Source organism: Scyliorhinus canicula, chromosome 1, assembly GCF_902713615.1.
Source record: "Scyliorhinus canicula chromosome 1, sScyCan1.1, whole genome shotgun sequence".
In the NCBI taxonomy this organism is placed as follows: domain Eukaryota; kingdom Metazoa; phylum Chordata; class Chondrichthyes; order Carcharhiniformes; family Scyliorhinidae; genus Scyliorhinus; species Scyliorhinus canicula.
This window is the reverse complement of record NC_052146.1, coordinates 185,965,227-185,978,265: the sequence shown is the minus strand read 5'-3', so window position 1 is coordinate 185,978,265 and position 13,039 is coordinate 185,965,227. Positions and strand designations below refer to the sequence as shown.

Sequence of the window (13,039 nt, the reverse complement as noted above, 5' to 3'; positions counted from 1 at the left end):
TCAAATTGAGGCTGATGTGCAGTTAAATATAATGGACTTAAAACGTCTACCATTTCACTTTAGTTTTGAACACCATTCCTCGGTTTCAAGTGTCTTCAGCATGAATCAAACCAGCAAATTACAGTATTACAAACAGAATCGACGGCTATGCCGACTCGTTGGACAGAAACATCTCGCCACTCCAAACCAGTGTCTGGTTACACTGATTACAATAAACCGACAGACTAGCCCGCGATGGCGCAAGATTGACGCCGCTTTATGTAATATGCAAATTCATGCTATGTAAGCTTTGCAACTTCAAGTCACCCCACCCCCACCAACCCGGCCCGCCACCAACAACCAGCCACATCTGAAGCGACGATGGTACCTGCATTAAAATACAGGTCGCAGCTGCACTTTGGCACGAGTGCACCAAAAAAAAGGGGGGGGGGAGAAAGAGAGGAGAGAGAGAGAAAAGCGTTGTTGGTACATTTGGTGGAGTGCGAAAAATAAAAGGCAGATTAAGGGATCGTGATGAGTAGGGGGCGACGCGGGAGGAACGAACGGGGGGGGGGGGGGTGGTGACACGGACATTTCAACCTGGAGGGGTTGTGTGCAGGAGCCGCGCGGCGCCCTGGAATCTGGAACGTCCCCCTTTGTTCCACGGAACGTTACATAACGTTCGGACGCCGATCATTCGAAACTCCCCCTCCCCCGCTTCCCAACCGCCCGTCTTCCCTGCCCCTCCCCCCATCTGCAGCTTACCCCGGCATCCGAGCCGCCGACGTTGCGTCCTTCATCCTCCTCGCTATCGATATCGGTGTCGCTTTCGTCGACCTTGAGCCGTTTAGACGGGTGCCGGGAATCTGACTCATAATACTCTTCCACATAGTCGGTCGACTCGTAATAATCCGCCGAAGACATTTTTTTCCCTTCCCTCTCCCCACACCCTCCGAATGGACTTTCGACGGGGAGCAAACTGGAGTGCCGTCGAACTGAGGTCGCGGCTGTTATGTAACTCGGGGGGGGGGGCACTATCGACGCTTCCAAAAGAAAAACCGGGCCCAATTAGTCAATTCGACACCGAGACCTTTTTTCCCCCAATAAAAAGCCCTTGATGCCACCGTATAGACCCAACAAAAAGCACAGTACGGTTGTTTCAGTCAAAGGCGCCTCTTCGCCAACACTCCTCCTTTTGTCCGCCACCCCGACAATGCAATAGTCGGGCTGGCTCGACGCGCGCGCTCCCGCCCCCTATCCTTCCGTTGATTGGTCGCCACTCGGCCGCTGGTCCGGATTGGATATTGGAACAAAGGAGGGAAGACGCTACTCGTGATCCTGCATTCTGATTGGTCGCAGGAACGTCAGTCACCCTTCTCCGAGCCCGCTTCTTGATCTTTCTTTCGCCCCCTGTTGGTGCTGAGTGGGGACAGCGTTAGACCAATGGCAGAGGGGGGCGGGGAGGCCATTCAGCCCTTCCAACTTCTACCCGGTAAGAAGTCTTACAACACCAGGTTAAAGTCCAACATGTTTGTTTCAAACACTAGCTTTGGGAGCACTGCTCCTTCCTCAGGTGAATGAGGAAGGAAGGAGCAGTGCTCCGAAAGCTAGTGTTTGAAACAAACATGTTGGACTTTAACCTGGTGTGGTAAGACTTCTTACTGTGCTCACCCCAGTCCATCTCCACATCACAACCTCTACCCCATTTGGTGGCTGATCTATGTTCCACCCACTTTGGCACCATATTCTTTTTTTAATATAAATTTAGAGTCAGCTGAGGAGGCATTTTAGGATGGAAGGGATGTTGGTGCTAATGCTGTTGTGCGAGAATCATGGGTTTGAGCTGGGGGGATGGATAGTGTATATAGGAGGTGGAGGGAAGTGGGGTTGGTCAAGGTGAGGTATTTGGAAGAAGGGCTTGCCAGTCTGGAGGAGCTAAGGGAGAGGGTAGAGCTGCCAAGAGGTAGTGAGTTCAGGTATCTGCAGGTTAGGGACTTTGCATGAAAGGTCTGGAGGGGGTTCCCTAGGTTGCCAGCATACACCCTGCTGGAGCGACTGCTGCTTCCGGATGTGAAAGGGGGGGGGGGGAAATTGGGATAAATACAAGTGGCGAGGGGAGCAGGGAGGTGAGCGGGTAGTGAAGATCAAGGAGAATTGGGAAGTGGAGTTGGAAATTGATATCAATTGGGGAGTATGGAGTGAAGCACTGCAAAGGGTAAGCGGCACCTCCTCTTGTGCAAGGATGAGCCTGATACAGTTTAAGATGGTGCACAGGGTGCATATGACTCGGGCGAGAAAGTTGGTTCTTTCAGGGCACAGCAGATCAGTGTGAGAGGTGTGGGCGGGGGTCAGCGAATCACACGCACATGTTTTGGGGTTGCGAAAAATTGGGAAGATTCTGGGCGGGAACGTTCGCGGTTTTAGCCAGGACAGTGGAAGAAAAGGTGGACCCGGAACCTTTGGTGGCGATATTTGGGGTTTCAGAGAAGCTGGAGCTCATGGAGTGGAGGAAGGCTGATGTCATGGCCTTCGCGCCTCTCTGATTGCACGGTGGCAATGTTGCTGGAGTGGCAGTCGGCATCGCCACCAGGGGTAGCAGCATGGTTGGGTGACCTGTACAACTTCCTACGGTTAGAGAAGATAAAGTATGAGTTAAGGGGCTCAGCAGGGGAGTTTGAGAAAAGGTGGGGGATGTCTGTCACTGTGTTTGAGGAGCTATTCGTCGGAGGGAGGTGGGTGATGGGGAGAGGGGGGATGAAAAGGCGAAAAATATGTACAGACTGTATAGTTGATGGTTGGGAAGTATGTTTCCCGGGATGTTTACTTGCTGTAACCTGCTTTGATACATGTTTGTAATAAAATACGTTTTATAAACATATATAAATTTAGAGTACCCAATTCATTTTTTCAAATTAAGATGCAATTTAGCATGGCCAATCCACCGACCCTTTGGGGTGTGGGGGTGAAACCTACGTAAACACAGGGAGAAAGTGCAAACTCCACACAGACAGTGACCCAGAGCTGGGGTCGAACCCGCTAACCACTGGGCCACCATGCTGCCCCTGGTGCCAAGGTTAAGGACAATCCTTTAAGGTTTAAAAAAAGAACATGAAGTGGAAATGGGAGAATGCGATTGTTGAGGCTCATCTTGGAGGCAATAGCTAGGAATGAGGCTCTGCTGAGGGGCGAGGGTGAAAATTAAAATGCAGAACTTTGCAATTAATTTAAGTGTCAAACGTGCAAGTTGGCATTGGGCAAACAAATTAGAGTTTTGCAAAATGCTGCAGATGCTGGAAATCTGAAATATCAGTTGTTCACAATTTATCTAATAAAAACCTGTCCTCTGTTTTCAGTTCTCCCCACCCCTATATTTAAACATAAATCCCTAAAACACATTTTTTCTCATGGTGCATTTCATTTCCCAACCTATTCTTTATTTTACAACTTTTCCGTCCTGCCCAGCATGCACTATGTAAAGCGTTGTGTCTGTGCCTAAGGAGTACCTAGAAATACAAAAGGAACAGTGCAACTGTATTATTCACAAATTTTCTGTTACTCTACAGTTCTGTTGTATAATTTTGTTTAAATATATTTCTTTTTTTGATAAATACAGCAGGTGATTGAGACAGTTATCACTGGGGTGCAGTGCTCTAGCTGTGAGATGTGGGAGATCTGTGATGCTTCCAGCGTTCCGGTCGACTACGTCTGCAGGAAGTGTAACCAATGGCAGCTCCTCACAGATTGCGTGGTTCAGTTGGAGCAGCGGTTGGATGCAGGTGGTGTAAAGCGTAATAGATAGGAGTTATAGAGACGTGGTCACACCCAAACTGCAGGCAGACAGATGGGTGACCACTGGGAAGGGCAGGCAGTCAGTGCAGGAATCCCCTGTGGCTGTCCCCCTCTCTAACAGGTATACTGTTTTGGATACAGTTGGGGACAATAGCCTATCAGGGGAAAACAGCAGTGGCACCACAGCTGGCTCTGTTGCTCAGCAGGAGAGGGCAAAGTGCAGGAAAGCGATAGTTATAGGGGACTCTATAGTAAGGGGAACAGATAGGCACTTCTGTGGATGTGAAAGAGACTCCAGGATGGTATGTTGCCTCCCTGGTGCCAGGGTCAAGGTCTGAACAAACACAGGACATCCTGAAGGGGGACAGTGAACAGTCAGAGGTCATAGTACACATAGGTACTAACGACATAGGCAGGATGAGTGATGAGGTCCTGCAGAAGGAATTCAGGGAGTTAGGCGGTAAACTAAAAAGCAGGAGCTCTTGGGTTGTAATCTCAGGATTACTCCCTGTGACACGTGCCAGTGAGGTTAGAAATAGGAGGATAGGGGCAGAACGGTGGTGCAGTGGTAGCTCTGCAGTCTCACAGCGCCGAGGTCCCAGGTTCAATCCCGGCTCTGGGACACTGTCCGTGTGGAGTTTGCACATTCTCCCTGTGTTTTCGTGGGTTTTGCCCCCACAACCCGAAGATGTTTAGGTTGATTGAACACGCTAAATTGCCCCTTAATTGGAAAAAATGAATTGGGTACTCTAAATTTATTTCAAAAAAGAAATAGGAGGATAGTGCAGCTAAACACATGGCTAAACTGGTGGTGTAGGAAGGAAGGTTTCAGATTTCTGGACCATTGGGATATCTTCCGGGGCAGGTGGGACCTGTACAAGAAGGATGGGTTGCATCTAAACTGGAGGGGCACCAACATCCTGGCTGGGAGGTTGCTCGAGTTACTCGGGAGGATTGGAACTAGTATGACAGAGTGGGTGGGACCAGAATGTGAGGTTAGAAGGTGTAATAACTGAAGGGGAAATACAGAACAAAAATAAGAGAAAAACATCAACCTGAGGCAGAGCAAAAAAAGGTGTCAAGTGTGGGAAGGGAGGTGGTCAATGCAGGACTGAGGGTTTTGTACTTAAATGCGCGCAGTATAAGGAACAAGGTAAATGAACTTGTTCCACACATTGAAATTGGCCGGTACGTTGTGGTGGGAATCACAGAGGTGTGGCTCTAAGGGGATTAGGGCTGGGATCTAAATATCCAAGGATATGTGTCCTGTCGAAAGGACAGGCAGATGGGCAAAGGGGGTGTGGTTGCATTGTTAGTAAGGAATGAAGTTAAAACAAAAAGGGCCGCACGGTAGCATAGTGGTTAGCACAGTGCAAACTCCATACGGACAGTGACCCAGAGCCAGGATCGAACCTGGGACCTCGGCGCCGTGAGGCAGTGGTGCTAACCACTGCGCTATCGTGCTGCCTCTTCAAAACAGAGATGAGGAGGAATTTCTTCAGCCAGAGGGTGGTGTATCTATGGAACTCTGCCGCAGAAGGCAAATCACTGAGTGTCTTTAAGACAGAGATAAATAGGTTCTTGATTAATAAGGGGATCAGGGGTCATGGAAGAACGCAGAAGAATGGGGATGAGAAAAATATCTATCATGATTGAATGGCAGAGCAGGCTCGATGGGCCAAGTGACATAATTCCGCTCCTATGTCTTATGGTCTTATAGGTCTGCCAGCCAGCCGGCAGCTGTGGTTGGTGCAGCCGAGCAGGATTCTCCGGTGGGCGATTAAGGAAGAAAAAGCAAGGGCATTGGCCCTCTTCCCCATCTAAAGTTCTGGCTGGTCCGGTACCTCAAAGGCTACCACTGTCTGTCATGGCTCCAGCCTCACCCCCACAACCTTGGACATTGCCTCGAAGAAGGCTGTCCAGAACCTGACAAGTCTGGGGCAGGCTCAAACATGTGGGAGTGGTTGGCCTGGCCTCCCTGGCACCATTCATACTTGTTCTCCACCTCCGGGAAGAACCTGTTCACTCAGGTTCTGGTCAGGTGTGCTCTGTGCACCACTTTAAACTGCATGAGGCTTAGTCTTGCGCAGGAGTAGGTGGAGTTGCCCTGCTCAGTGCTTCGCTCCAGAGTCCACACCCCACTTCTGTCCCTAGTGTTCATCTTCCCATTTCTGCCTTGCTCCGTCTCGTGGTGTTCCCACCCTTTCTAAAAGTCATCTATATATGTCCCCACTGTTCCATTTCTCCATACTGTCTGCGTTCAGCTTTCCTCCAGCATTATGTCTCTCGGGGCCCTAGGGTACTTCATCATCTCCTTGCGGAGAAAGCTTTTGATTCATAAGCTCCTGTCCATTCGGTAGCTCCAGTCTCTCTGTCAGCTTGTCCAGGGTTGCAAATCTGTCCCCTACATAGAAGTCCCTAATCGCTAGCGTCCCCCCATCCTGTCTCCACCTCTTGAAGGTGGTGTCTAGCTTGGCTGATGAGAATTTGTGGTTACCGCAGATGGGGGCCATGGTGCACACCTCGGTCAAGTCTCACCTGGTTCCAAGTTTAAACATATTTCTAAAGCTTAAAGATATTTCTTTATTGGCATTTTGCACTTAATATTCAAATTTTGAAGAACAACACAGAAACAATAATAATAATCAACACAGTAACAACATCAACACAGGTATCACAAGCTGTCACTGTGTCTGTGACAGTGGTCTCAGTTCTACCTTTTCCTGATTCTTTGCATTAGTTTGTATCTTATTATCTTATAGTTTTTCAGAAGTGTTCTTATTGAGATTCTTTTTTTTTTAGATTACCCAATTATTTTTTCCAATTAAGGGGCAATTTAGCATGGCCAATCCACCTACTCTGCACATTTTTGGGTTGTGGGGGCGAAACCCACGCAGACACGGGGAGAATGTGCAAACTCCACACGGACAGTGACCCAGAATCGAACCTGGGACCTCAGCGCCGTGAGGCGGTTGTGCTAACCACTAGCCACCGTGCTGCCCACCTTATTGAGATTCTTAATATTTAGTAATACAAGTTACACACAACTTTACACATGCATTTACAATTATTGCCAGGGCTCTTCACTAGTTTAATCCCAGAGCTGAAGGGGTTGGATTATAAGGAGAGGTTGAGTAGACTGGGACTGTACCCGTTGGAATATAGAAGGATGAGGGGGGATCTTATAGGAACATTTAAAATTATGAAGGGAATAGATAGGATAGATGCGGGCAGGTTGTTTCCACTGGCGGGTGACAGCAGAACTAGGGGACATAGCCTCAAAATAAGGGGAAGTAGATTTAGGACTGAGTTTAGGAGGAACTTCTTCACCCAAAGGGTTGTGAATCTATGGAATTCCTTGCCCAGTGAAGCAGTTGAGGCTCCTTCATTACATGTTTTTAAGGTAAAGATAGATAGTTTTTTGAAGAATAAAGGGATTAAGGGTTATGGTGTTCGGGCCGGAAAGTGGAGCTGAGTCCACAAAAGATCAGCCATGATCTAATTGAATGGCGGAGCAGGCTTGAGGGGCCAGATGGCCTACTCCTGCTCCTAGTTCTTATGTTCTTATGATTTATAATTACATTAACATTTCTTTTGCTGGGGAGGGAAATCCTGTTCTGCCCTCGAGTTCTCGGGGGTGCGGTACGTTTCAGCGCTGCCGTTTCAGCGCCAGGACTTTTCAGCGCCAGGACATTTCAGCGCCAGAAAAAAAAAATTCTCCAATGTTGTCATATAGTTATGACAGAATTTATTTTGGCACTAAGCAATTTACAAATCTGTAAGTTCATAAAATTTTTCCTAACCATGATGATATAAACTTGATAAAATAGGTGTGGTGCTACCGCAAATGTTCCGTCAGCATACCAAGTCGTGGAAGTTGCCATGTGTTCTAACCAACTCTCTCTCCCAAATATAATAATCCGTTCGTTGTTCGTACCACTATCCTTTAAACAGAAATTTTCCTCGGTTTCTGGGGTGGGTTTATACATCATGTATTCATGAGGTAACTGAAGCTCTTGAATCGATCTTGGATTATCGGGGACCTGATTAACTTCGTCTCGTTTTCTACGAATAATTTTTCGCATTGCCTGCCTGTTTGGTAACTGTGCCATACCTGCCATGGACATTTTTTCAATGCACTTGTTGATAATCGTACTTGGAGGCTCACAAGTCTTTTCAGCCCGGTCTCTCGCATCAGTTATGACCTTTTCCACTTCGATAGCAACTACAGATGGGGGATGAGTATGTTCATTGATCTTTTTGATCACCTCTCTTTCTAACGTGTGAATGCGGGCCTTGCACCTACCATCCTCATGGCATCGCCAAAACTTAACTTGCTTTTGTTTCTTGCCTTCTTAGCATAAATGCTTCACAGCTCCAGGGTTCCAGGTTCGATTCCCGGCTGGGTCACTGTCTGTGTGGAGTCTGCACGTCCTCCCCGTGTGTGCGTGGGTTTCCTCCGGGTGCTCCGGTTTCCTCCCACAGTCCAAAGATGTGCGGGTTAGGTGGATTGGCCATGCTAAATTGCCCGTAGTGTCCTAAAAAGTAAGGTTGGGGGGGGGTTGTTGGGTTACGGGTACAGGGTGGATACGTGGGTTTGGGTAGGGTGATCATTGCTCGGCGCAACATCGAGGGCCGAAGGGCCTGTTCTGTTCTGTACTGTTCTATGTTCTATGTTCTATGAAACGATATATAAAACCTTCATGACAGAACTTCTCTCTGCCTCGCTTGCTTTTCACTGATTCAGCCATGGGTTTAAAGATATGGAACTTACCAAATTTACCAAAAGAAATTTACCAAATAACTAAGTAAGTATAAAAACTTGTTAACAAAACTCTAACATTATCTAAACAGTAATCATAATAAAACTCCAACAAAATCTAAAGACAGTTAGAACGATGAAATGACCAAATAACTAAGTGTAAAAGCTGGTATACCTGTGTCATACCTGTGACCATACTCAAGAATGATTTCTGAATGAATGAGTGCTGAAACGTCCTGGTGCTGAAATATTTGGCGCTGAAATATTTGGCGCTGAAATGTCCTGGCGCTGAAACGGCGGCGCTGAAACGTCGGCGCTGAAACGTCGGCGCTGAACTGTCCCATTCCCAGTTCTCGTGGGAGGTTGGACAGGTCTGTTCTCCTGGTTTGGCCTGTGTGGGAAGGATCTATGTCCCCTCTTGTGAATGGCCTCTCTCCCATTCCTTCTCTGCAATATGCGGGCTCTCTTTCATGCAGGTGATGTTCCCTGCCCCCCCCCCTTTGTACCCACCTTCCAATCCCTCCCTCCTTCTTCACTAACAACCCCGCCCGCCCAGTTAGTTCCTGGTTGCGAATGGGTTTGTGAACTTCTTCCACTTGTCATGGAATCTCTTCTTGGATCCCCTATCGAGAATTTTTTTTTCTAGTTGCAGAAACTCGGGCAATCTGAGAGCCACTCTGAGGCCCTGGGTGGCGCTGCCAACTTCCAGCCTAGCAGAAGTCTCTGCCTGGCGATCAGTGAGTCGAAGGCCAGAGCATCTGCCCTTCCCTATCCAGAGCTCTGGATGCTCTGACACCCCAAAGACCGCCACAGATGCGCACAGCTCCATCTTGACCCAGAACTTACTGAGTCAGGGGTAAGACCAGAACACGTGGGTGTGGTTGGCCAGGCCCCCCTGACACCGCACGTACTTATCCCCCACCCCTGGGAAGAACCCACTCATAAGTGTCTTAGTAATAATATTATTATCTTTATTGTCTAAAGTAGGCTTACATTAACACTGCAATGAAGTTTCTGTGAAAAATCCCAAGTCACCATATTCCGGCGCCTGTTCGGGTACACTGAGGGAGAATTCAGAATGTCCAAATTACCTAAGGTGCTCTCTGTGATTCATCAGGTTTAGCCCAGCACAGGGGGAGGTGGAGTTGATCCTGTGCAGCCACTCGATCCAGAGTCTTCCCCCTATCTCCATCCACAGGCCTCCTCCCATTTCCATCTGGTTTCATCCAGTGGGGTCCTGACCTTCTCCATGAGTCATTCATTGATGTCACCATATTTGTCATCCCCTAACCAATCCAGCCCTACCATTGTGTCCGGGACTCTGGGGGAACGTTGTTGTCTCCCTGCGGAGAAAGTCATGCAGCTGCAGGTACCTGAGCTCCTTCTCTTTTGGGAATTCGAGCTTCTCCGAGAGTTTCCATGGGGTCGCCAATCTATCGCCTATGTGCATGTCCTTCACTCTCATTCCCCCCTCTGTCTTCCCTCCATGACCAAAATGTGGCGTCTATCCTCGCTGGTGTGAACTTATGGTTGTTGTACATGGGCATCACTATAGACATCTCACCAAGCTTCAACTGATGCCTGACCTGGTTATATGTCCTTTGTGTGGCCACTACCACCAGGCTCCTGGAATGTGATATGGAGGAGGCCAGGAGTGGAGCCAGTACTCAGAGAGACGACCCATGCAGGAGGCTTCCTCCATTAGGACCCAGTCCGCCTCCAGTTCATTTAGCCACCCCCTCACCCTCTCCGCATTTGCCGCCCAGTAGTAGAATAGTAGGTTTGGTCGGGTCAGGTCCCTCATGTGTCACCCTCGCTGTAAGATGGCCTTGCATATCCTGGGGACTCTTCACCCCCAGACGAAGGCCATGATTAACTTGCCAACCCTCATGAAGAACGATTTGGGGATAAAAATTGCGAGTGATTTGAATATGAAGAGGAACCTAGGCAGCACGTTCATTTTGACCGTCTGTACCCTTCCTGCTCCCTCTTCACTGCCTCCACTAGGCTAGAAAGGTTCCATTTGTGGAGCCCAATCCAGGTGTGGACCACTTGGATTCCCAGGTATCTGAATGTGGTTTGAGTCACTTTAAACAGTAGTTCTTCCAGCTCTGCTTCTCTCTCTTGGGGGTGCATGGGGAAGACTTTGCTCTTTCCCAGGTTGAGTTTGTAAGCTGAGAAGGTGCTGAAGACCCTGAGGACTATTATCTTTCCCATGTTTACTCGGGCATTTGACACATAGAGGAGCAGGTCATCCACATAGAGTGAGACTCCCTGCGCTCTGCCCCCTAATCAAATGCACGTTCACCACTCCGCCAAACTAAGGGCGATGGTCAGTGGTTCGATTGCCAGTGTGAACAGGAGCAGGGATATCAGGCATCCCTGCTTCGTTCCCCTCTGCAGCCAAAAGTATTCGGAGCTGGTGATGTTTGCCCGTATGCTCACCATAGGAGTGCTGTATAGGGGCTTCACCCAAGTGGTGAACCCTGTTCCAAACCGCTCAAGTACCTCCATGAGGTACCTCCATTCTACTCAATCAACAGTTTTCTGTGTCCAGGGTGGCGATCACCTCTGGTGACCTCTCCCCGGATGGGGTCATTATTACATTCAGCAGGCGCCTGATGTTTGTTGTAAGCTGTCTGTCCTTGACAAACCCGGTCTGGCCTTCCAAGATCACTTCTGGCAGGCAGCTCTCCAGGCGCCTCGCCGGAGATTTCACTAGGACTTTTGTATCTGTGTTTAAGAGAGAAAAAGGTCTGTCATTTTTGGGGATCAGTGAGATCAAGGACTGGGCCAGCATGGGTGGCTGGGCCTCTTTCGACAGTGAATTGTTGAACATCTCCCATAAGTGCAGGGCCAGTGCTGCTGCAAATATTTTGTAAACGTCTACCTGGATCTTTGCAGCGTCTACCCATAATTGAACTCTTGTAACCATGGGAACAGTCTGGTGAAACTGCATTGCACTCCTTCCAGGGCCAATGTAAGGTACAGTGATCATAACTGGGCAAGCTATTTTAGATGTGGTCTAACCAGGGTTTTGCATAACTTTGGCATTACTTCCTCTCCATTATCTTCTTGTCCTCTAACTATCAAAGCTAACATTCTCTTAGGTATTTAAAAAATATCCTTTGTACCTGCCCTACATTTAATGATTTGTGTTTGTGGATCGCTAAACCCCTTTGGACCGCCACATTTGCCAGCCTTGCACCATTTTTGAAAAGTATGATTATTAAGATTTTACATTTTGACAAGCAACCCAACAAAACTGCAAGAACGATACAGCACAGCAAGCAAAAAGAAAAGGCTCAGCATATATGAATACAGAGGTGAACAGGAGAACAGCGATGTAACTAGCTCGATGAAATCATTAGACATTCCTCCGACTGCTCCAATTTCTTCCCACAGTCCAAAGATGTGCTTGTTAGGTGGATTGGCCATAATTAATTGCCCCTTGGAGTCTAAAGGTTAGGTGGGGTTGCAGGGATAGGGTGGGGGAGTGGGCTCAGGTGGGGTACTCTTTTGGAGGCTCAGTGCACACTTGATGGGCCGAATAGCCTCCTTCTGCACTGTAGGGCTTCTATGATTCTATGATGACTTGATGCCTCTACCCAACCAGCGAAGAAGGGAGAACAGGATAAAGCCATGAAAACATGGTAAAATGTTGCACACTGTAGAACCCGAACAGGAAACAACAGGGAAACACGGTAGGGTAGAAATGAACAACTGGTTTATTATGGTATACACAAAATAACAAAACTACTACACCTCTCCCCAAGGGCCATCCTTCCTGACCTGCTCCCAGGTCAGGGTTATTATACTGAGCTGTTTCCCCTTGTTAAGGGGAAACCCCGCCCCCAATTACCAGGGAGTTCATGCTCAGCTGTCTAAGGGGGAAGCATATGGAACACAGTCTTTGGTGCCCAAAGGAGTTGTTACACCTCTCCACCGCACCCACTGCCCCCAAGTCCAGAGAAACATCCATGTCGTAAGACTAAGGCCCACTTGTTCGTTTTGACAACGGTCTGGCGTCGAGGTGTATAATGGACCGACAGGAGGTGTGTAACACACCGACCACCGCTGTTTTTGAGCGGAGCATCGAGGCGGGAGAGGTGCAGCTGGTAACGGTGCCGACACCAAGGGCGGCTGGACAACTATGATGGGCAGGTCTGTGTCCCAGTCTGAATCGGTGTCAGAGCCTTCTGTTGAGGTGTCTGGCATCAGGTTCCTGGGCTTAGACAGGCAGAGGCGATGGTGATCGGCGTGGTGACCTAGGCGGTGACGGGAACCTAGGGCAGACCTGGACTGGTGTATCTGGAGTCTGTTCTGGAGATCCTGCATGCGGTGGCGGATGTTGTCCAGGTGGCAGTTGGCTTCACGTCCCTATGTCCGGATTGAATAAGAAACAGGGCCTGGTTCCATAGAGCATCATGTACCGGCGCCAAAATGTGTAGTTATACAGCGTCCCCTGGTTTGAGGTCATGCAGCTGCGAGCGTCGACCTATGTCCGTC

The 13,039-nt window shown here is 48.7% G+C and overlaps 1 protein-coding gene across 1 annotated transcript in view; it reads right to left on the bottom strand.

The window, feature by feature from the left end:
- The window catches only part of LOC119970228 (heterogeneous nuclear ribonucleoprotein L-like), a 46,416-nt gene extending 45,209 nt beyond the window's left edge, over window positions 1–1,207 (bottom strand). The window contains exon 1 of the mRNA XM_038804506.1: window positions 745–1,207. Within this exon, the coding sequence (XP_038660434.1) occupies window positions 745–903 (159 nt within the window). The 5' untranslated portion in view covers window positions 904–1,207. The remainder of the gene's footprint in view (window positions 1–744) is intronic.
- Window positions 1,208–13,039: the final 11,832 nt, after the last annotated feature.